Below are 22,502 nucleotides of genomic sequence, written 5' to 3' on the forward strand. Positions count from 1 at the left end.
AGAGAGCAATAAAAAGCAACTTGCCCTAGGGGTCACAGATCCTCAGACATTTTCCATTCCAGTGCATTATAAACCAACCCATTTCCCTCCCCACCTTTATCTTAAAACTATACATGGACTCAGACAGCTGCTCTCCTGTGTTTCATAGGAGCCTTTGCTCTGAAGTAGAAACATAGAAACATGACGGGAGATAAAGACCAAATGACCCATCCAGTCTGCCCATCCTTTGTAACCCCTAATTCTTCCTGTTACTAAGCGATCCCATATGCTTTTCCCATGCCTTTTTAAATTCTGGAACAGTCCTAGACTCCACCACCTCCACTGGGAGGCCATCCCACGCCTCCACCACCCTTTCTGTGAAATAATACTTCCTTAAGTTACTCCTAAGCCTATTCCCTCTTAACTTTGTCGTATGTTGTTGATATTTGACTTTGTATTTGTTAATAGCAGCATCAGAAAAAAGGATTACAGTCCCTACCTCACTGGAAAAATCATCTGTATATGATAATTTGTCCACTGGAAAACTGCAAACACTGCTGCTAGGTAACCAGAGACGGACCGTGCACCACCATACATTTTAAGCAGAATTTAAAATGGGTAGGGAAAAATAGCTAACTTTCCCCCGAGCAAGCAGACTAAAAGGATCAGCGATCAGATCCTGTGAAATCTGTTTTATCCACAGTAATTGTACATCAGAACAGAGAGCTTCAAAGGTGCCATTCAGATGCTTTACGTTCTACAAGAACTAAATTAGACACCATGCATCTACTGTTCATTCTGCTATTTCCTGGGCTAATCCTGTTCTTTCAGAAATGTGTCCGCTTGTATCTAGCGCTATCTGCGGCATGAAAAGATAAAGGGGGAAAGTGGGGAGCTGAACTCACTCCACTGACACCTTATATCTAGAAGACAGCAGGAAGGGCAGCGGCAACTGAAGGTGGAGGGAAGTCCCTGTTGCTAATCATTCAAGCAGTTCTAGAGTACCAAAAGTAAATAGTGCTTCCATAGTGCAGGGCCGCCGAGAGGGGGGGGACAGAGGGGACAAAAGTCCCAGGGCCTGGGCCTCCAGGGGGGCCTGGCGCCGCCGCCGCCTGGCCCGCTCTCTGTCACCGCCTGGCCCGCCCTCCGTCACTCCCAGAACTAACCTTAAGCCTCCTTTCACTTCGCAGCAAGCAGCAGCAGGTCAGGCCACTCCTTCCTTCCATGTCCCGCTCTCGCCTGACGTAACGTCTGCAAGGGCGGGGCACAAAAGGAAGGAGGAGAGGTCTGCCCTGCCGCTGCTTGCTGTGAAGTGAAAGGAGGCTTAAGGTTAGTTCCGAGGGCCCGGCCCGATAGCGGGTGGAGGGGGGCCCGGCGACCTCGGGTGGGTGAGCGGGGGGGGGGGGGGGGCCTGACGATCTCGGGTGGGCGGCGACCTCAGGTGGGGGGGGGGGCCGGGGGCGGCCTTGTCCCGGGCTCGGCTCCAGCTCTCGGTGGCCCTGCCATTGTGAAACAGCTGCCAAGTGACCCTGTTTCTGTTCATAGTAACATAGTAGATGGCAGCAGATAAAGACCAGTATAGTCCATCCAGTCTGCCCAACAAGATAAACTTATTACATATGGTATGATGTGATGCCTTTTTTAGGGCATAGACTGTAGACGTCTGCCTGGCACTGTCCTTGTTCTAAAATTTCTGAAGTTGTTGTCAAAGCCCCTGAAAAACTCCACTCCAGCCCATCCAAGTCTATTCAGCCTTGATCAGGGCACAGACTGCAGACGGCCTAGCACTGGCTTTCCTATCTAATCTCCCCTAAGCTTCTTTGGATCCAATCCTTCTAAACAGGATTCCTTTGTGTTTGTCCCACACATTTTTGAATTCTGTTACAGTTTTCATCTCTACCACCTCCCATGGGAGGGCATTCCAGGAATCTACCACCCTCTCAATGAAAAAATACTTCATTATTCCTGAGTCAGCCTCTTTTCAACTTCAATTCATGCCCTCTAGTTCTACCACCTTCCCGTCTCTGGAAATATTTGAACGCCCGTTTCTCCTTTCCTCCAGGGTATACATGTTTAGGTCAGCAAGTTTCTCCATGTACGTCTTGCTATGTAAACCCCCTACCATTTTAGTCACTTTTCTCTGAACCGCTTCAAGTCTTTTAACATCTTTAGCAAGATAAGTCCTCCGAAACTGAACACAATACTCCAAGTGGAGCCTCAATACCTCTTTTCTTCTGCCGGATATACCCCTTGCTACGCAGCCTAGCATCCTACTGGCCACGGCCAATGCCTTGCCACACTGTTTCATCACCTTGAGATCTTCAGACACCATCACCCCAAGGTCCCTCTCCTAAACCGAGCTTACCAATCTCTCCCCTCCTATCCAGTATGTCTCTCTTGTATTTCTGCACCCCAAGTGCATCACTCTGCATTTCTTGGCATTAAATTTCATCTTACATATCACAAATCTACTCCAATTGCAAATAAACAATCTTTTAATTGTTGGTAATACATGTACATCTACTATCAACACACACACGCAGCTTGTACGGATCTCTCATTCCCTTGGTCAAGCACACCGACACGTCTGCATTCACTCCAAGCTACTATCACCACTCACAGTGAACAGCAAAACGTAACAATCCTGTTACAGAGTACAAATAATCACTTGGCTTTGATAAGTATATACAATAGTATCACTCTGCGTATATTGTTCACAAAGTCCAAAGTGAACGCCACACCTCAGGATATTAAAGCCTGCAACAGGCTGTTTCAAAGATCAGAAAGACTCCAAACGTCCAGCAATAAAGAGTCTTGATTAGTGCTGAGTGTTCATATAGAAAGCCTGACCCCCGCTGTGTCAAGCTTGTTGGCTTACGTGCGGCCCTGCATGGCCGGGGGAAGACTTCTGGAGAAACCCAAGAGTCAGCTCACCGGCATAACATTAAATCTTCCAGTTCCTCAATGCGAGACCACATTTCGTAACATACTTCTTCAGGAGGAACCCTGCTTCACAACCATCGAGACTATTGTCTAGGCGGGATATCCAAGTCACCGCCTCTGAACGTAACGTCGGTGTGCTTGACCTAGGGAATGAGAGATCCGTAGAAGCTACGTGTGTGTGTTGATAGTAGATGTACATGTATTACCAACAATTAAAAGATTGTTTATTTGCAATTGGAGTACATTTGTGATATGTTATACATAGAGGTTGTACTCTGATAGTAAGATATATTCCCCTGGTCTTAAACGATTAAATTTCATCTGCCAGACCCTTGACCATTCTTCTAGCATTTGGAAATCCTTCTCATGGTTTCTACTCCCTCCAGTGTTTCCACTCTATTAGCTATCTCTGTGTCAACCGCAAAAAGGCAAATTTTTCCTTCTGACCCTTAGCAATGTCTCACACAAATATATTAAACAGAATTGACTCCAGCACCAACCCCTGAGGTATTCCAATATTCACCCTTTCTTTCCTCAGAACCGATTCCATTTACCACAACCCTCTGATGCCTGTTGGTCAAGCAGTTTCCAATCCAGTTCACCACGTTGGGTCCTAAGCTCAGCTCTTTCAGCTTGTTCACGAGTCTTCAGTGAGGGACCGTATCAAAGGCTTTGCTGAAATCCAAATAGATTACATCTAGCACATATCCTTCATCCAGTTCTTTGGTCACCCAGTCAAAGAAGTCAGATTCGTTTGGCAGGATTTTTCTTTGGTAAAGCCATGTTGCCTTGGATCTTGTAACCTGTTGGCTTCTAGAAAGTCAAGTATCCTTTCCTCCAGCAGTGATTCCATTATTTTCCCTACCACTGACATGAGGCTTACCAGTCTGCAGTATCTCACTTCCCTGTCCCTGCTTTTGTGAAGAGTGACCACATCGGCTCATCTCCAATCCCTTGGAACCTCTCCTGTCTCTAAAGAACAATTAAATAAATCCTTAAGATGTCCCGCCAGGACTTCTCTGAGCTGTCTCAGGATCCTGGGATGTATCCCATCTGGCCCCATAGCTTTGCCCACTTTCAGATTTTCAAGCCATTTTATAAACGCTTTTTTCTGTGAACGGCACAATATCTACTCCATTCCAAGATATTTCCTCAGCAACCAACCGCGGATATTCTCCAGGATTTTCTTCCATGAACACCGAAGAGAAGTATTTGTTTAGCACGTTCATTTTATCCTCATCACTTTCCACGTAGCTATTCACAGTACCTTTCAGTCTTGTAATTCCATTCCTATTTTTTCTCCTTTCCCAATATACCTGACATTACTCCTGAATCTGCCCCCTTTCAACCTTAATTCATGTCCTCTAGTTCTACCACCTTCCCGTCTCCAGAAAATGTTTGTTTGCGGATTAATACCTCTGAAATATTTGAGCGTCTGTATCATGTTACCCCTGTTTCTCCTTTCCTCCAAGGTATACATGTTCAGGTCAGCTCTTCTCATACGGTTTGCAACACAAATCCTATATCATTTTTGTAGCTGTTCTTTGGATCGCTTCAAAAATTGTATGGGATTTGTGTACTACCAACTTACGCTAGTATTCTATAAAGAAATTTGGGTGCCCAGATGCTGTTATAAAATCAGTGCTTAGTGCGCTGCATCTTGGAGCCTTAATTTTGCCAACCTTTATAGAACTGCCCCCTTTAGGTGAGCTGGTGCCACATGCTGAATACTAATTCTATAATTGCTTTGTTGCGCCCAGATGTCATAGACTCAGAGAAGGTGAGCCCTTGGATCTGGTTTTGACAGGCAAATCACTTGGACTAGGCACAGCACTAGGCAGAGTACTAGGCTAGACAGGAACCAGGAATAGAGCTTGGCTAGAGCAGGAGCCAGGAACAGGGCTTGGCTGGAGCAGGAGCCAGGAATATGACTTGGCTGTAGCAGAAGCCAGGAACAGGGCTCTCAGGAACAAGACTGGCTTTTTGCAAAGGCCATGCATGAAAGGCCCTCACTAATGAAGTCACAACCTCTGGTGCCCAGGAATGAGGCTTGGAACTCACTGAGGAACACAGCAGGGCACCAGAGCAAGGCTAAGATACTGCGACAGAACAGTGGTTTTCAGCTTGTTTAAACAGAATCAATGCACAGCAGATGCTGCTTTGTTGTACCTGTTGCTGATATTACAGTTATTCTCTATATTGTTGTTAGCTACCCGTTAAGTTGTGACCCCTTAAGAAGGCACAATGCCAAAACATGGGCCATGCAGGGTTTGGACGTTGTATGTTATTTTTATTGGAGAATAAACTTTAGATCTGAAAATTTTGGACTTCTACTTGTACTTGGAACTACTACTTCCACTTTGCGTTTCTGCTTTTGACTTTTGTGGAAAGTTTTTTCCTACTTTGGTTTGGTTCGATTTAAGATACTGAGACATCCGACTGAGGCTTGGATGGTCTCTGGAATGAGTCTTGGAGACAGGGAAACAGGCAGCAGAGTCATCAGTGCAGGAAGGAACTCAGTGCGGAGAAGCCACGGAGCCTGACCACCGGAAGGAAAAGTGAGTCTGGAAGCGGGGACACGGCTACGGCCATGACACCAGATTTTAGAATACTAGAGTAAGTTGGCACTGGCTTGCCTAAATGTAGGCGTGAAAACTTGCATCATGTCCATGGCAGGCAGAACTGTTGGCACCTACAAGCTGAGGGAAGATCCGCCAGCAAGCGGAAAACTCAAGCACCCCACGGTAAAAACAGTAATGTGTAAAAAGTGGGAGTACGACCAAGGATACCAGAAACTGGAAGATGTTCTTAAATAAAAACTTTATTGAAGGTTTGAAGACTCGACACAACGTCGTGTTTCGGCCGTCAGGCCTGCATCAGGAGTCTATAAAGAGTACATTTATATATGATATGTATGATAAAAGAACAGATAAAATTTTTATCTACAGAAAAAGTTAAAACAATAAATATAATAAATTATATGAACTCATAGACTTTAAAGGTATATGTGTGGCAATTTTATAAGATAATATAAAAATGATAATAATAATTGAAAATAAGACACATACATATAATAAACTTATCACGAAAAAATACCTACAAGCTGCACATAACTAGGAGACCTGCCCATAGTCCGCTCACACATATGCCCTTTGTACTTACACGCTAAGCAACTTGTGTGCTTAAGTTACATGCACTTACTTGCATAAATACGCATTACACACATGTGAATGCTAATATTTTACAATGTACATGTGCAATCAACACCTCAGAATATAACTGCAGATGGGAAACATAAGGCCTATCCAGTCTGCTCCAGCCCATCGAGCTTGTGAAACAGTGGAGCACTTAATTAATGAAACCCCAGAATTTTATTTTATTACACAGTTTATATACCACGCTATCCATGGTACTAGGCAGTTCACAAAAATAACATTCATCATAAAATCAAATCAAACAAAACACAAACAAAAGCATACAAACTCTATTAAACAATCACATAACAACATAATCACTCAGGAAAATAACATTAAAAATACAAAGTCCAAGTTCCAGATCCCATAGGAACAATAGGCTATAATCACAGAGCAATCTAAAAGACAAGTTGAAAAAAATGCGCCTTAAGTAGTTTACGGAATTGAAGGTAATTCTTCACATTGCGTTTACCCATCGAAAGACAATTCCAGAACTTTGCTCTTTCCACATAAAATATTTTCTCTCTGGATTCATCTAGTCTAATCTGTTTTAAGGATGGACTATTTAGCAACAACTTATCAGCAGAGCAGAGAGAAGGACAATAAATCCATAGAGAAGTTGTCAAAGAAGGTGGCATCTCTCTATTTAAAGCCTTGAAAATCAAACTCAGTACTTTGAATTGGGTTCTGCACTGGATTGGTAACCAGTGAGATATGTTCAGATTTAGAAATGCCGCTTACCACCCGTGCTGCAGCATTTTGTGCCAGTTGTAAAGATTTTAACCAATTAAGAGGCATACCCAAAAACAAAGAATTGCAATCGTCAAATGGTGGCATAACCAAAGCATGGATACCAGTTTGAAAATTCTCTTCGGACAAAAGATTCTTCATCCTACACAAAACCTTCAATGTATCTTTTTTTTTTTTTACCAAAGATATGAGATGTGACTTAAACGAAAGAGAGAAATCGAGAATAATATCAAGGAAATTGGAATGACTAATTCACCCAACTGAAACTCAGTAGGAAAATTTATATCTAACTGGCCAGAAAGAATCAAGACTTGAGTTTTTGCCATATTCATTTCGGTCTATTCGTAGACATCCAACTATTTATAGTCGTCAAACAAATTTTCAAAAACTTAAATGATTTAACAATCACAGGGAAGAAAAATTATATATCGTCTGCAGCAGCCTGTAAGAAACATCCAACCCTCTTAAAAGTTTACAAAGTGACAACAAGTAGATGTTAAAAAGCATGGGTGAAAAGGCTGAACCTTGGGGGTACCTCGATTCTATCTTAACCCAAAGGTGACTTATAATCCACCCTGAAAAATCTATCCGAGAGGAAGGATTTAAACCAATGCAAAACTTCCCCCTGTATTTCTAAGGAGGTCAAATACTCTAATAAGGAACTTGTTGCCAATTAGTATTCATTATTGCTTGTTAAGGACTGATAACAAAGCTGATTGGCTTGTTAAGCCAATTAAGTTTATTCTTATGGAATACGCTTAGATTTAGGCACAGAATTCTAGGCGTGATATAGAGAATCCGGCAGTTAGCGTGAGCTAATGTCCAATAGCTTTAGTAAAAGAGCCGCTTATTCTGGTTTATGGATATATTTTATTATGTCTTTCTAAGAGGTCCTTTTACAAAGGCGCGCTGAAAAATGGCTTGCGGTAGTGTAGGCACGGGTTTTGAGCGAGCACCAATTCATTTTTCAGTGCGCCTGTAAAAAAGGCCTCTTTTTTTGCCAAAAATGGATGTGCGTCGAAATCAAAATTTGACGCGCGTCCATTTAGGGTCTGAGACCTTACCGCCAGCCATTGACCTAGCAGTAAAGAATCTGGGCGGCAATGACCTACGTGCGTCAAATGCCACTTCGCACGCGTCCAAAAATAAAACATATTTTCTAGATGCGCGTATTGGACGCATGCCAAAAATGAAATTACCGCAAGAGCCATGTGGTAGTCGGGCGGTAACTCCATTTTGGCATGTGTAGACGCTTATGCGGCTTAGTAAAAGGGACCCTATGTTTATTTATTTAGTACATTTCTACCCCGCGCTTTCCCTTACATTACAGGCTCAATGCGGCTTACATAGTAAATAATTATAATTATAATCATAAAGTCTTTAAAGAGAATATTATAAGCTGTAGTAAATGTAGTAAGAGTGGGGTTTTGAGGAATAAGTTTGTTATTGAATGTATATAGATTTATTTCAAATGTTGCCTTATTACCCACTTAGAAATACTATGATGAGCAAGCTAAAAACAGGTTTTAAATAAACACACACCCTCCCTCCAGCCTACTGCCGGCAAAAGTAATTCATACGTGTGTCGCTGTTGAATAATTGTGGTTTTCTTTTGAAAATTAACTAGAAGATAAGGCAGGTGCTCAGGTGTGTGCGTGTGTGTGCCTTGTGGGTGGGTGGCTTAGTGATAACCACCTCCACAGTATATGTGGAATCGCAATTAAGGAAGCACATTTTATCTTTCAATGTGAGAAATACAGCCCTAATGGCACAGAACAATGGATGCAATTACCACCCTGGTAGTCATGCCTACTTGATCTGTGCTTTAACCAGTACCCTCTGCAAACCACAGTCACATAACTATAGCAGCAAACCCCTGCCATTATTGCTGTGTATTCACACAGCCCAAAGCCAGTTCTCTGCCTGTATGCTGTAGCTGAAAAGAACTTTCCCTTCAGTTTCTAGTCGTGAAGCAGTACCGAGCTGCCTGCAATAAAAGAAATCACCAGCAATGAGAAATCCCGTAGAGATCAAAGACCATTCTAGCAAAAGACAAGCGGCCACACACCCTCCTCATCCGCAGTTTGAAAAACTCGCTCCTGGGTACACAGAAATGCCGTTCTGAACCTCTCCTTGATCTGCAAAGTTAAAGACCGCCTCAATTCTTTTTGGAGACCTTCATTCCAACATTTAAAGCTCCGCTGCCTTATCGGCTCTGACCCTCTCAGATGTACCAACTTTATTTCAAGAACAGGTGGGTGCCAGTTTGCTACTTACTGCCTTGCTCTGTTTTTCCTGCTTCCCACTGAACCATCTTAACATCCCAAAGTGCTCGGTGGCTTCCACCCAGGTCAGCTGGAATGCAGGGCTTAGAGCTGTGTCCTCGCCTCTTGCTTAGTGAGTCTTCTTCAGGCGGTCTGTACGGTGGCTCAGTTCCTGGTAATTAAGCATCCGGCTGACATCAAAAGTCAAATCTTAGGGACACCTTTGCCCTTCACAGGTGGTGCCAAGCTTAGCATAAGCAGTCTGTAGCACAAGCAGAAAGAGAGCCCTGCCTGGGGCTGGATCACATGACACATGAGGGCTATCTTGTGATTTGCAGATATCAGAGAAGCAGTTAGGGTGGAACATTTATGTTTAAAATAAATCATCTTTATTAAACACCACAATCGATGTGACCAGGGCCCCATAGGCTTTCACGCTACAGGAAGGGCCTGATCAGAACTGGCAGTTTGGGGCGAGCTGTCATTTTCTGTTGTACTGTATTTCTAGTATAACAGAGAGAGGGAGCAAAGCACAAAAAAACCCAGAAACAAAACAAAAAGCACCAAGGGCCTTCAAAAAAGGGGGGAATAAAGTCTTTAATCATATACGTTGATGATACAATGCTTGAATGGATCCGACACGATCCGTGTTTCGGCACCCAGCGCCTGCGTCAGGGGTCGCAAGTAACAGCTGACAGCATGCGGGCAGTATTGTGAGAACAATTCAATTTTGAGAAATAATATACTGCAACGCCGTGTCATCCCCTTCACTCAAAATGAAAAGATATTTTGATTGAACAAACGCAATCCTTCAGTCGCAGACTGTGAAGGGGATGACACGGCGTTGCAGTATATTATTTCTCAAAATTGAATTGTTCTCACAATACTGCCGCACGCTGTCAGCTATTACTTGCGACCCCTGACGCAGGCGCTGGGCGCCGAAACACGGACCGTGTCGGGTCCATTCAAGCATTGTATCATCAACGTACATGATTAAAGACTTTATTCCCCCCTTTTTTTGAAGGCCCTTGGTGCTTTTTGTTTTGTACTGTATTTCTAGCAAATACGCAGCCTCCTATGAAAAGCGCAGACCAGGCCACGGCCCATCTCGTGATCTTACCTAAAACAGGGGAAAGTGCTATCAATGGGAAGCACAGCATAATATCTACCCCAGGGGCATAGCCAGACCTCATGGTGGGAGGGGGCCAGAGCCCGAGGTTTGGGGCACATTTTGAGTGCTGTCCCGCCACACCCCCTCGCCCCCCCCCCACTGCCTCACCTCGCCTCACCCACCAACCGCGTCGCCTCACCCCCTCACAAACAAATACCTTTGCTGGTGGGGGTCCCCAACCCCCGCTAGCTGAAGCCTTCTTCAGCGCCGGTCTCCGGTGCAGCAACGTTTGCTGCCTCCCCCTGCTCTTCTTTCTTCTTGCTCCTCCTGTGGGAGGAGCAAGAAGAAAGAAGAGCAGGGGGCAGGCAGCGAACGCGGCTGCGCCGGAGACCGCTGAGCGTCAGCATGCACAGGAGGAGCTAGAAGAAAGAAGAGCAGGGGGCAGGCAGCGAACGCGGCTGCGCCGGAGACCGCTGAGCGTCAGCGTGCACAGGAGGAGCAAGAAGAAAGAAGAGCAGGGGGCAGGCAGCGAACGCGGCTGCGCTGGAGACCGCTGAGCGTCAGCGTGCACAGGAGGAGCAAGAAGAAAGAAGAGCAGGGGGCAGGCAGCGAACGCGGCTGCGCCGGAGACCGCTGAGCATCAGCGTGCACAGGAGGAGCAAGAAGAAAGAAGAGCAAGGGGCAGGCAGCGAACGCGGCTGCGCCGGAGGCTGGCGCTGAAGAAGGCTTCAGCTGGTGGGGGTTGGGGACCCCCGCCAACCAAACCTGGGGCCCGGACGAAATTTGTGGGGGCCCAGGCCCCCCCCCCCCCCCCCCCCCCCCCCGTAGTTACGCCCCGGACAGATAAAATGGCCTGGCTGAATACAGTCCTACACAAATGCAGCTAAACGTCTGTGTGTGGCTTCCACACTGTATTTCGTATTAGTCACACAAAAAGCGGTTTCTTTTGTGAGTACGTTTAGGTTTCAGGAGTAGAACAGGATTCACGCCCCCACTTAACTAACCTGTGTTAAGGAGTTGTACTTAATGTGTGTTAGCAGCCAAAGTTAAGGTGCATTAGATGAAAAAAAAAACCCCACAGTAATTGTCGGATGAATTCCAGGCACTTAGGAGAATACAAAAAATACAGGAGTAAAACCACACATAAAGCACTTCAAAAGGGAGAACTTCTGACAAATTAATACATGAATTTATTAGTGACTCATAAAACAGATATCAATCTACTAAGTACATCAAATAAGTACAATTAAAATTAATCATCACAGATCACTCTATATAAAACGCACCTCCAACGTTCTAATGAAGCCTCACTTTCCCAACGTTCTAAAAGTGAAGTGGCTGAGATCGATTTTCCTCCATGAGTGTCTGCCCCGCCCACGCGTCAAACGTGATGACGTCGAGGGTGGAGCACTGACACTGAACGAATGGGAGAGGGCTGCAGGGCCGTTGGGGAAGAGGGAGTCACCTGTAAAATAGGCCTTTTTTTTTGCCGAAAATGGACGTGTAGCACAATAAAAATTGCCCATCCGCCCATTTTGGGTCTGAGACCTTACCGCCAGCCATAGACCTAGCGGTAAGGAATTTGGGCGGTAATGACCTACGCGCGTCAGATGCCGCTTGGCGCACGTACTGGATGCACGCCAAAAATGAAATTTCGGCAAGAGCCATGTGGTAGTCGGGCAGTAACTCCATTTTGGCGCGCGTTGGGCGTGCGTAGGCGCCAACGCGGCTTAGTAAAAGGGGCCCTGAGTGCATTCTCTTTCTGAAACAGTATGTGCTACTTTTCTGAGAGCGTGCAAATGTGCAGTGTTCACGCATGCATGATGATTTGTGCACGCTGTGAGGAATATGAGGGTGAGAGGGAGAATGAAGGCACATGGAGAAACGAGGAGGCTTGAGAGGGAGGGAGACTGGGTAGAGAAAGGAAGGAGTCTTTTCTCCTGGGGGATTGGAGAAAAGGAAAAGACTACAATTCCCAGGAGCCCCTGAGTAGGTCCCATGGTAGAAACAGGGACTTCAATCCCCAACAGCCCCCAGAGGAGGTCAGGAGAAGGGCAAGAGAAGGGAGTTGGAGAAACCTGTCCCAGAGAGCCAGGATGAGGGAAGGAGTTCTGAACCTGCCCAATCAAGCAAATGGAGAGCAGCTGAGCAATGGGTGTGGGGAGGAACCTATGGACTGGCAAGGGGAAGAAAAGGGGGAGGAACTAGAGCAAGAGGAGCCAATGGAGATTGCTGCTCTGACTAAACTGGAAGGAAAGGAGGTGAAACAGGAGAGGGCTGCTCAGGAGGACAGCCTGGTAGAAGAAGGGAAAAGGCTGCTGAACTGCTATGCTTCTTGAGAAATGCTATGGTGGGAACTACCTTTGGAGGAGCAGTTGACACAAAGGGATTACAATAAAGTATAATGATCTGACCTTGTGGATTGCCGTGTGCTCTTTAGCAGTGGATTACAGAACACAGCTCAGCTAAAGGACCAAGGGACTCAAGAGTCTCCCGGTGTAGGAGACTTTTCCAAGAGTCTCCCGATGGTGGAGACGTTACAATGCGCAGTGGTACACTGTTTCAGAAAGAGTGCACTCTTTTTCCAAATAGCGTGCCCCCTTTCAAAACAGCATGCACAGTAATCAGCAAATTAAAAACACACATTTTCATGGTCTTTCTGCTCATTTTTAGGTTTTAACGATATGTAACAACATGGGATATGTCATTGACGTATCCCAGGTTGTTGCAAACAGCCCATCCCTACTTCTAAACAATATGGAGCAAATTCTATAAATAACAAAAAAAAACCCAACAACGTGCTAAGCGCTATTCTATAAATGGTGTTGAAATTTAGGTGCCGTTTATAGAATACGCTTACCAGCGGGATCGGCACCTAATTTTAGACGCAAAGATTTACACCAAGTAAACCCTGGTGTAAATCCTCACGTCTAAATTAGGTGTTGATCCCCCTTACTCTATAACAGCGTGTACAAATTGTAAGAATGCCCCTGATCCACCCCTGATCCTCCCACGGCTCTGCTCCCTTTTTAGAGCCATGTGTACAATTTATGTGCGTATCACCACAATTAAAAACGCATGCATAAATTTCAAATGAATGCCAATTAGTGCCGATAATTATTAGCACTCAATTGTTGGCGCTAATTGGCTCGTTAATTAAATTGCGCGTGCAAATTGGGCGGGTGCCCAATTCTGTGCATGCAGTTTTAAGCACCATTTGTAGAATTTGTGGGTATGCAACCGGCTTTACCTAATGGTGAGAAAAATGGTATATCCCATATTAAATGGAAATTCGCTACTCTCCCGCACTGGCACAGAATATCCAGGTCTTTGGCAGCACCTGAAAGTTCCGCAGGTATGGCTGATATTCAGTGCCATATCTGCACAACTAACTGAACAAACTCAGGATTGCTAGTTAGTTATGTGATTACTGACAATGGATAGTAAAGTGCCCGCATAATTCCTAGCTCAGCCCAGATTCTGTTCCCCCAGATTGCCCTGGCACTAACCGGTAAGTGCTGTGCTCATCAGAGGGGATATTCAGTGGGACTCTCCAGTAAATGCCGCTGAATATCCCCTTCCGTCTCGCTCAGCGAGACTTTACTAGGTAGGCATCTCTCCTACCTAGTTAAATCATTTTGAATACCGGGCCCGAAGCGACGAAGCAGGCGCATGCTGATAAACAGGTGACCAAAGAAACAGCAGCTTTAGTCCCAGGGCTCACTGCAGTCAGATAAGCTTAGGCCTTTTTTTTCCTAATTGAAGCCATATTCTCCCTTCTCCAGACTCATAAAAATTGCAGGTATAGAAAAAAAAGCACCACCTCATAGGAAACTGTGCAAGAGCTGCACAGAACTCAGCTTCAGCATGTGAAAACACTGTAAACTACTGGCTAGAACATGTGGAAAGCGAGACCGAGCAAAGACACTTTCAAAGCGAACTGCTGTTTTCAGGACTACAGCCCTGTCAGGCTCCTGTTTTTCCACATCTGCTACGGTATTTGCAGTGGAACATACACAGGCCCCCTTAGCTACCCCTTACCCAACCCCTGAAGCCCACATACCTCTTCCGCAAGTGGATCTCGGAAGAGACTAGGTGCATCGCTCTGATTCGCTTTCTATTTTCCTGAAAATGAAACGTTCTCCCGATATGCCATCAGTGGAAAGCTCCCAGGCTGCTCCATGCTTTCGACGGCAGCTCTGTCCTTACTGAGTCTCAGGATTTCCTTCATTCATTTATTTATTTATTTTGTTACATTTGTACCCCGCACTTTCCCACTCATGGCAGGCTCAATGCGGCTTACATGGGGGCAATGGAGGGTTAAGTGACTTGCCCAGAGTCACAAGGAGCTGCCTGTGCCTGAAGTGGGAATCAAACTCAGCTCCTCAGTTTCCCAGGACCAAAGTCCACCACCCTAACCACTAGGCCACTCCTCCACTGTTGCTACTGTTTGAGATTCTACATGGAATGTTGCTATTCCAACATTCCATGTAGAAGTCGGCCCTTGCAGATCACCAATGTGGCCGCACAGGCTTCTGCTTCTGTGAGTCTGACGTCCTGCACGTACGTGCAGGACGTCAGACTCACAGAAACAGAAGCCTGCACAGCCTTCTACATGGAATGTTGCTAGTGGAATAGCAACATTCCATGTAGAATCTCCAATAGTAGCAACATTCCATCTAGAATCTCCAATAGTATCTATTTTATTTTTGTTACATTTGTCCCCTGCGCTTTCCCACTCATGGCAGGCTCAATACGGCTTACATGGGGCAATGGAGGGTTAAGTGACTTGCCCAGAGTCACAAGGAGCTGCCTGTGCCTGAAGCGGGAATCGAACTCAGCTCCCCAGGACCAAAGTCCACCACCCTAACCACTAGGCCACTCCAGGGCTCAACTGTACCACATTAATACTATCACCATTAAAAACCTCAAGGAACCTTTGCGTCCCCAATGCGAAATGCACCCCAATCGCCTGCCTCGCCCTGGAACTCGCTCAAACCCTTCTTTACAGCACAGGAGCCCCTTCCCTAAACAGGACTCCAGCATAAGTCTTGCCAATTCCAGTTTAATCATCTTCAAACCATTATTCTGTTGTACATGAGGAAAGTAAGGGTGACTTCTGGTTTGCCCCCTTCACATCAAGATCCCCCCCCCTCCCACCTCCCAGAAAACCGAGCTGAACATATAGCAGGTCCTACCTTGTCGCTGTCTACTGTGTTCTGTGACGTCCTGGATGCAATAGAGATGGTGTCCGGTTGACTGCTGCCATCTCCCTGACTATCGGCGTCATCTACTCCATCTCTGTGGCAGGAAAACAAAGCGCCAAAAGGACGTCATTTAGTTGGGCAACGCAAGACTTTCTGCAACAGAGCTTGTGAGGAGCAGATTGAACACACACTGTGTGAGCAGGACGTTAGCTAACATAACCCAACCCCAGTAGACTTCTCTTATTTTGCCACTCTGTAATTTGAACTGATGTCATCTCTGTCACTGGGGGGGGGTCAAGATTTAGAACTTTAACGACCATGTTGGATTTCTGTAAATAGAATAGTGCTTGTTCTAATAAGGAGAAGGTCCAGTTCCCAAAAGGAGGCCCCGTAATGAGGGCTTCCAGCTGACATTCTCTTTGGTCGTGCTTCTAAAACTAGGCCCCTAAATGTTTAGCAAGCTCAATTCAAAACAAACCTGTCTGCCAAGTGAAGGTCTCTGCTGTTTCTCTAAGCTCAGGACATTTATTCTGTCCTTGATTTTTCTTTTTTTGAAGTGGTCAGACCTAGGCCTTTGAATGCAGGTGGTCTCCCGCCCTGTTAGTCTTGGCAAAGATGTCTGCCACCCAGCCCAAACTTCCTGAGGCAATGCCTGAAACTGACTGCTGGCAGTCCAAATGAGACTACAAATAGCATTCCAATACAGCTTTTTAAAAAAAAAAAAGTATTTTTGGAGGTCATTCTAAAGCGAGACAGCAAGTGCATATGTAAAATGTTGGTATTCTAGCAGGGTCACCAAGACGGGGGTTGGGGAGGCATGATTCTCCTGGGCCCGGTCTCCAAGGGGGGCCCAATGCTTGGGGGTCTGTCTCTCTCCTGCTCCTGATGGGACCTGGGTGATCACGTCCCGACAGGAGCAGGAGAGAGAAAACTCTGGCGCTAGGCCACCCCTAGAGGCTGGGGAGAAGCAGACACAGGGCTTCGGGGCCTCTGGTTTGGCTGGCGGGGGTCCCCAAGCCCCGCCAGCAGAAGCCTTACTCCAGCGCTGTTCTCCGCCACATTGCCTGCCCTGCGGATGCTTTCTCCCTCACATCGCACACGCTCGGTTTTGATGAAATTGAGTATGCGTGACGTGAGGGGAAAAGCAGCCGCAGGCCAGGCAATGCGGCGGAGAACAGCGCTGGAGAAAGGTTTCTGCTGGCGGAGCGCCAGCCAAGGTAGGTGGAGTTGCGGCAGGGGGCAGGGAGGTGGGGCAAAATGTGCCCCTCTCAATTTGGTCTCTGGACCCCCCCCCCCCCCAATTTTTTGTCTAGTTACACGGCGGTCCAGGGGGGCCGGCAGCAGCGGCCCTGCCCCAGACATGGCTCAGTCTCTTGGCGGCCCTGTATTCTAGTCCTGTATCCCCCTAATTCTATATACTTCTGCACCCAAATTTATGCTTAGAGCTGGATTCAGTTAATGGCACCAAAATATAGATACTGAAAAAAATTAGCACCCAGCACTATTCTATAAAGGGTGCTCCAGGATGAGTGCTCTTTATAGAATACAGTTGGTCACCGGATTCCGCACGCAAAGCTTACACCAACTGAAAACAGGTGTAAATTTTGGTGCACAAGTCGGATATGTATGCACGGTATTCTATAATACTGTGTGCAATTATCCAAAATGTCCCTGACCCACTCATACCCTTTCCATGGGAACGCCCAGAGCCGGATTAAGGCACATGCTACCTAGGCATATGCCTTGGGCCCAAAATTTTAAGTGTGTGTGGGGAGGGGGTGGGGGGCTGTCAGATATGCTCAGGATTCAAGAGGCTAGGATTGCCAACTGTCTGGATGTTTTCAGCAGGGGCGTAGCCACGGGTGGGCCTGGGTAGGCCCAGGCCCACCCAGTTTTGGTTCAGGCCCACCCAGCAGTGGAGGCAGCGGAGCGGAGGGAGCAGGCTGAGCTCCGATCCCGCATCTGCCTCCCCAGCCCGCCACTGCCCCGCCCGCCGTACCTTTAAATATTACAGTTTTGCTGGAGTCGCGGGCAGCCGGCATTGAAGACATCGGCAGGCTTACGCCGGTTCCAGCAGCCTTCCCTTCCCTCGTTGCAAGTCGGATGATGGCTCCGCCCTCGTAGAAACAGGAAATACGTCAGAAGAGGGCAGAGCCATCATCCGACTTGCAACGAGGGAAGGGAAGGCTGCTGGAACCGGCGTAAGCCTGCCGATGTCTTCAATGCCGGCTGCCCGCGACTCCAGCAAAACTATAATATTTAAAGGTACGGGGGGGGGGGGGGGGAGGAAGGAAACAGGGCAGACGGGAGAGGAGAGGAGGGTTGCTGCATATGGTGGAAGAAGGGGAGAGGAGGGTTGCTGGATGGAGGGAAGGGGAGAGGAGGGTTGCTGCACATGGTGGAAGAAGGGGCGAGGAGGGTTGCTGGATATGGTGGAAGAAGGGGAGAGGAGGGTTGCTGGATGGAGGGAAGGGGAGAGGAGGGTTGCTGGATATGGTGGAAGAAGGGGAGAGGAGGGTTGCTGGATGGAGGGAAGGGGAGAGGAGGGTTGCTGGACATGGTGGAAGAAGGGGAGAGGAAAGGGCAGGGAGAGGAGGGTTGCTGGATGGAGGGAAGGGGAGAGGAGGGTTGCTGGACATGGTGGAAGAAGGGGAGAGGAGAGGGCAGGGGAGAGGAGGGTTGCTGGATGGAGGGAAGGGGAGAGGAGGGTTGCTGGACATGGTGGAAGAAGGGGAGAGGAGGGTTGCTGGATGGAAGGAAGGGGAGAGGAGGGTTGCTGGAAATGGTGGAAGAAGGGGAGAGGAGAGGGCAGGGGAGAGGAGGGTTGCTGGATGAAGGGAAGGGGAGAGGAGGGTTGCTGGACATGGTGGAAGAAGGGGAGAGGAGGGTTGCTGGATGGAGGGAAGGGGAGAGGAGGGTTGCTGGACATGGTGGAAGAAGGGGAGAGGAGAGGGCAGGGGAGAGGAGGGTTGCTGGATGGAGGGAAGGGGAGAGGAGGGTTGCTGCACATGGTGGAAGAAGGGGAGAGGAGGGTTGCTGGACATGGTGGAAGAAGGGGAGAGGAGGGTTGCTGGATATGGTGGAAGAAGGGGAGAGGAGGGTTACTGGATGGAGGGAAGGGGAGAGGAGGGTTGCTGGACATGGTGGAAGAAGGGGAGAGGAGGGTTGCTGGATGGAGGGAATGGGAGAGGAGGGTTGCTGGACATGGTGGAAGAAGGGAGAGGAGGGTTGCTGGATGGAGGGAAGGGGAGAGGAGGGTTGCTGGACATGGATGGAAGAGAGGGAAGGGAGAGAGAAGAAATGCTGGACATGGATGGAGGAGATGGAAGAATGAGGAAGGAGATGAGATGAGGGAAAAGGAAGAGAGGAGAAAAACTGCACATGGATGAAGAAAATAGGCAGAAGCTGGATCCACTGGACAGTCAAGTCTGCAGAGGACCCAGCTTTTACTTATGGATATAGAGCAAGAAATGAAGAAGAAAGGAGGAAAGTAAAGAAATAAATGGAAAGGAAGCCCTGGAAACGGAGTTAAGAGGACAGATAGCAGCAGAATCGGATACTGGGCCAGCATGATCAGAAAAACAGTCACCAGACAACAAAGGTAGAAAAAAATCATTTTATTTTCATTATAGTGTTTGGAATATGTCCACTTTGAGAATCAGGTGCTCAACATTAAAAGTTTATATTTATTTACTTATTTATGGCATTTTATCCCACATTAAACATGAATTAAATTGGAACCTGGGATCATTTAATTTTTTTTTCCTGGAGACAGTAATGCATTGCCCCCCCCCCAGGCTCTCTCCCCGGCTATAGCCAGCTCTGCAATTTTGAGGGGAGGTGCACCGGTGGATGGGGGGGTGCAGAGGTGGACCGGGGAGAGAGCCTGTTGTTAAACATTTACCAGCACACCACTGTCTAGTGCCCACCCATCCAACCTGTTGGCCCACCCAAAAATTGACTACTGGCTACGCCACTGGTTTTCAGGACTCTAAAAATGTGTAAATCACCTGTCTGAAAGTCAGAAGGATGGCTAAGTGTGTGGATATTTTTCAGAGTTTACTCCACTACAGTTCTCGAATATTTCCCCCTTCCAGTGCAGAAGTTGTGGTAGAATCCAGGCAATGGGAAGGCTTCTAGTCACAGGGAGGAGCTGAGCTGCAAAGGCTGTGGGAAGCTGATGCAGGATCTTTGGAGAGAACCAGTAAGTGTTCTGGGGCTGGGGAGGAGATTGTTGAAAAGGAGTAAGTGTGTTTTCTAGTGAAAAAGGTGCTGGTACTCAAATGCCAGGCCACCCTTCAGGGGTGGGGTGATCACAGAGGGACCCACCCCACAATAGCCAGGCCCCCTGCAACCACGGTTGCCAGATGGGCAGGTTTCCCGCCCAATTGGGTGGTTTTCCGCAACCCGCCGCGGGAAACTTTTGCCCGCGGCGGGTTGCGGTTTTTTGGGCTCGTTTTGTTTTTTCTGTACGGGTTTTGGGGCGGTTTTTTGGCCGGCGGGGGTGGGGCTAATGGCATCAGAGGCGGGGTTTGTGACGTTTTGGGCGGGGTTTGCTGACATATTGGGCGGGACGATGACGGTGGGGCGGGGCTGATGACGGCGGGGGCGGTGGTGATGACGAAAGGGGTGGGGCTGATGACGGCGGGGGCGGGGTGATGACGGAAGGGGCGGGGTTGATGACGGCGGGGGTGGGGTGTGTGTGGTTTTTGGGCAGGTTTTTGACGGTTTTGTGTGGGAATTTTTTTTTTTATTTGGCAACCCTGCCTGCAACCAGTCACAGAATCTATGACCAGGCAGGTAGAGTCTGAGCTCTTTCATTAAAACATGGGGACCAAGGGTCAAATTTAACAGACAATGGAAAAGGGGCTGGTACTCAGTACCCCCTCAAAAAAAGCCCCAAGTAAGACTGAAGAATAGGGGAAAGTGTGAAGGGTCTGCTGTCAGCTGAGAAAAGGGATTGGCAACATATGTCAGAATTGTACATGCTGTTGGGCCGACCTGAGGAGAGGAGGGGTGAGGGCACTGCCTGAATAAGCACAAGAGCAGCATTAGAAATTTCATGTACTTATGTATGTTTGTGTCCCTGGTGAGCACAGTCTCGTATAAATAAAGCTTTCCTTTGAAAGTCTGGGCCGGAATGGAGAAGTTCAATGAAGAGAAATTTTCAGTCCATGGAATTTATCCTGTTAACTATTAAATTACTTGGGCAAATTTCTTTGAACGCTGTCTTAATGCTGCCTCCACTCTGCCTATATTCTGTCAGAACAATGTATACAGTAGAGGATATCAAAAAGTACAAAATGTTACAGCAAGTTGTAACGGGTAAGTCTCATATGTGCTCACTCCCTCGGTGAACCTCTTGCCGTGTACATATTATAATCATCGACTTTTACCCCCAACCTACCAATACTTGAATTTTTCACTCTTTATTCTTAACATTATATAAAAGTTAAGGCGATGTGTTACTTATCTTGTCATATTTTCAAACAGGTGTGCTCACAAACCCCGACAGGTAGCCTGTTTCGCAATACTTGCTTTGTCAAGGGGGAGCCCTTCACCACATGTTTGATCGTAACACCTCTGGTTAAGAAAACCAGAGGTGTTACGATCAAACATGTGGTGAAGGGCTCCCCCTTGACAAAGCAAGTATTGCGAAACAGGCTACCTGTCGGGGTTTATGAGCACAACAACAAAACAAGCAGAAGCTATCCAGAAGGACCAGACTGAAGCCACAAATGTTGGAAACCAGAATAATTTATTACGACCCAACACGGTCCGTATTTCGGCCGAAAAGGCCTTCTTCAGGGGTCTAAAACGAAAATATAACATATATAATAAAAACATAAAGACACATATCATATATAATGGTGGCTTTAAAATGAAATTTTATATTAAAAGTATACGTTTAAAGTGCATATATGTACATTGTTAAATAAAAGCATGCATTTTATACATCTTTGGTTCATTATATAAATGGGTTGCGAAACAGGCTACCTGTTGGGGTTTGTGAGCACACCTGTTTGAAAATATGACAAGATAAGTAACACATCGCCTTAACTTTTATATAATGTTAAGAATAAAGAGTGAAAAATTCAAGTATTGGTAGGTTGGGGGTAAAAGTCGATGATTATAATATGTACACGGCAAGAGGTTCACCGAGGGAGTGAAGTGACACCAGCCGTTGAGCACATATGAGACTTACCCGTTACAACTTGCTGTAACATTTTGTACTTTTTGATATCCTCTACTGTATACATTGTTTTGAGTTTATATTTTAGTAGAGAAGTGCCCTTAAATTTTGACTATATTCTGTCAGAAGCATCGAAAAAAGCTAAAATATTTGACTTTGCTTTTTCCATTTGTGAACCTTTTTTCACATGTACAACTTGTAAATTTATATCTTGTGTACACTGCCTTTAAATCTTGCTCTTTCAGGCGCTGTGTACGTCTAGTAGCGCTATAGAAATGATAAGTAGTAGTAGTAAGTAGTAAAAGCATTTATATGGATAGAATCCCATTTACTTTGGTAGAACGCAAGCTTTGAAAACTACCATTTAACAATGTGTGTATTTTTCAGTGCATTTAGGTGAGGCATTTGGAGCCGTGTTTTGGGCGGATCAGAAAATAGAATGCGCAGGCTGCACTTCAAACCCACACGAGAAAGTTTACCTTCATACAACAGTAAGTAGCAAATCCACAAATATTTTGTACCCATAGCAATGTTCAAAATGAAAGCAGGATTTATTCCCTTACCCTTATTGCTCTGTCTGTTTACCTGTCTTATCTAGATTGTAAGCTCTTTGAGCAGGGACTGTCTTTTTGTGTATGGTGTACAGCGCTGCGTATGCCTTGTAGCACTATAGAAATGATAAGTAGTATTAATAGTAGATTATAGTTTCCTTCTGCCCATGGACTTTATATGTAGGACACCCTTTTGGAAACCTGCATCCAAATGCGTTTATGACCGTGCAAGAGATAACATATACCATAGGTTTATGACCGTGCGAGAGATAACATATACCATAGCTCAGATAATATTTAATCACCTCTC

At 46.5% G+C, this 22,502-nt stretch overlaps 1 protein-coding gene across 2 annotated transcripts in view; it reads right to left on the minus strand.

Moving 5' to 3' along the window:
* Window positions 1-22,502, minus strand: part of KALRN (kalirin RhoGEF kinase) — a 1,371,746-nt gene that overhangs the window by 370,889 nt on the left and 978,355 nt on the right. The window contains exon 33 of one of the 2 annotated variants that reach the window (XM_030208706.1): window positions 15,440-15,542. In XM_030208706.1, coding sequence (XP_030064566.1) covers window positions 15,440-15,542 — 103 coding nt within the window. Of the gene's footprint in view, window positions 1-9,143; window positions 9,371-15,439; window positions 15,543-22,502 lie in introns of those variants that run through there. The other variant, XM_030208704.1, reaches the window with a different exon arrangement.

The sequence above is a fragment of the Microcaecilia unicolor genome, chromosome 7, assembly GCF_901765095.1.
Source record: "Microcaecilia unicolor chromosome 7, aMicUni1.1, whole genome shotgun sequence".
NCBI lineage: Eukaryota > Metazoa > Chordata > Amphibia > Gymnophiona > Siphonopidae > Microcaecilia > Microcaecilia unicolor.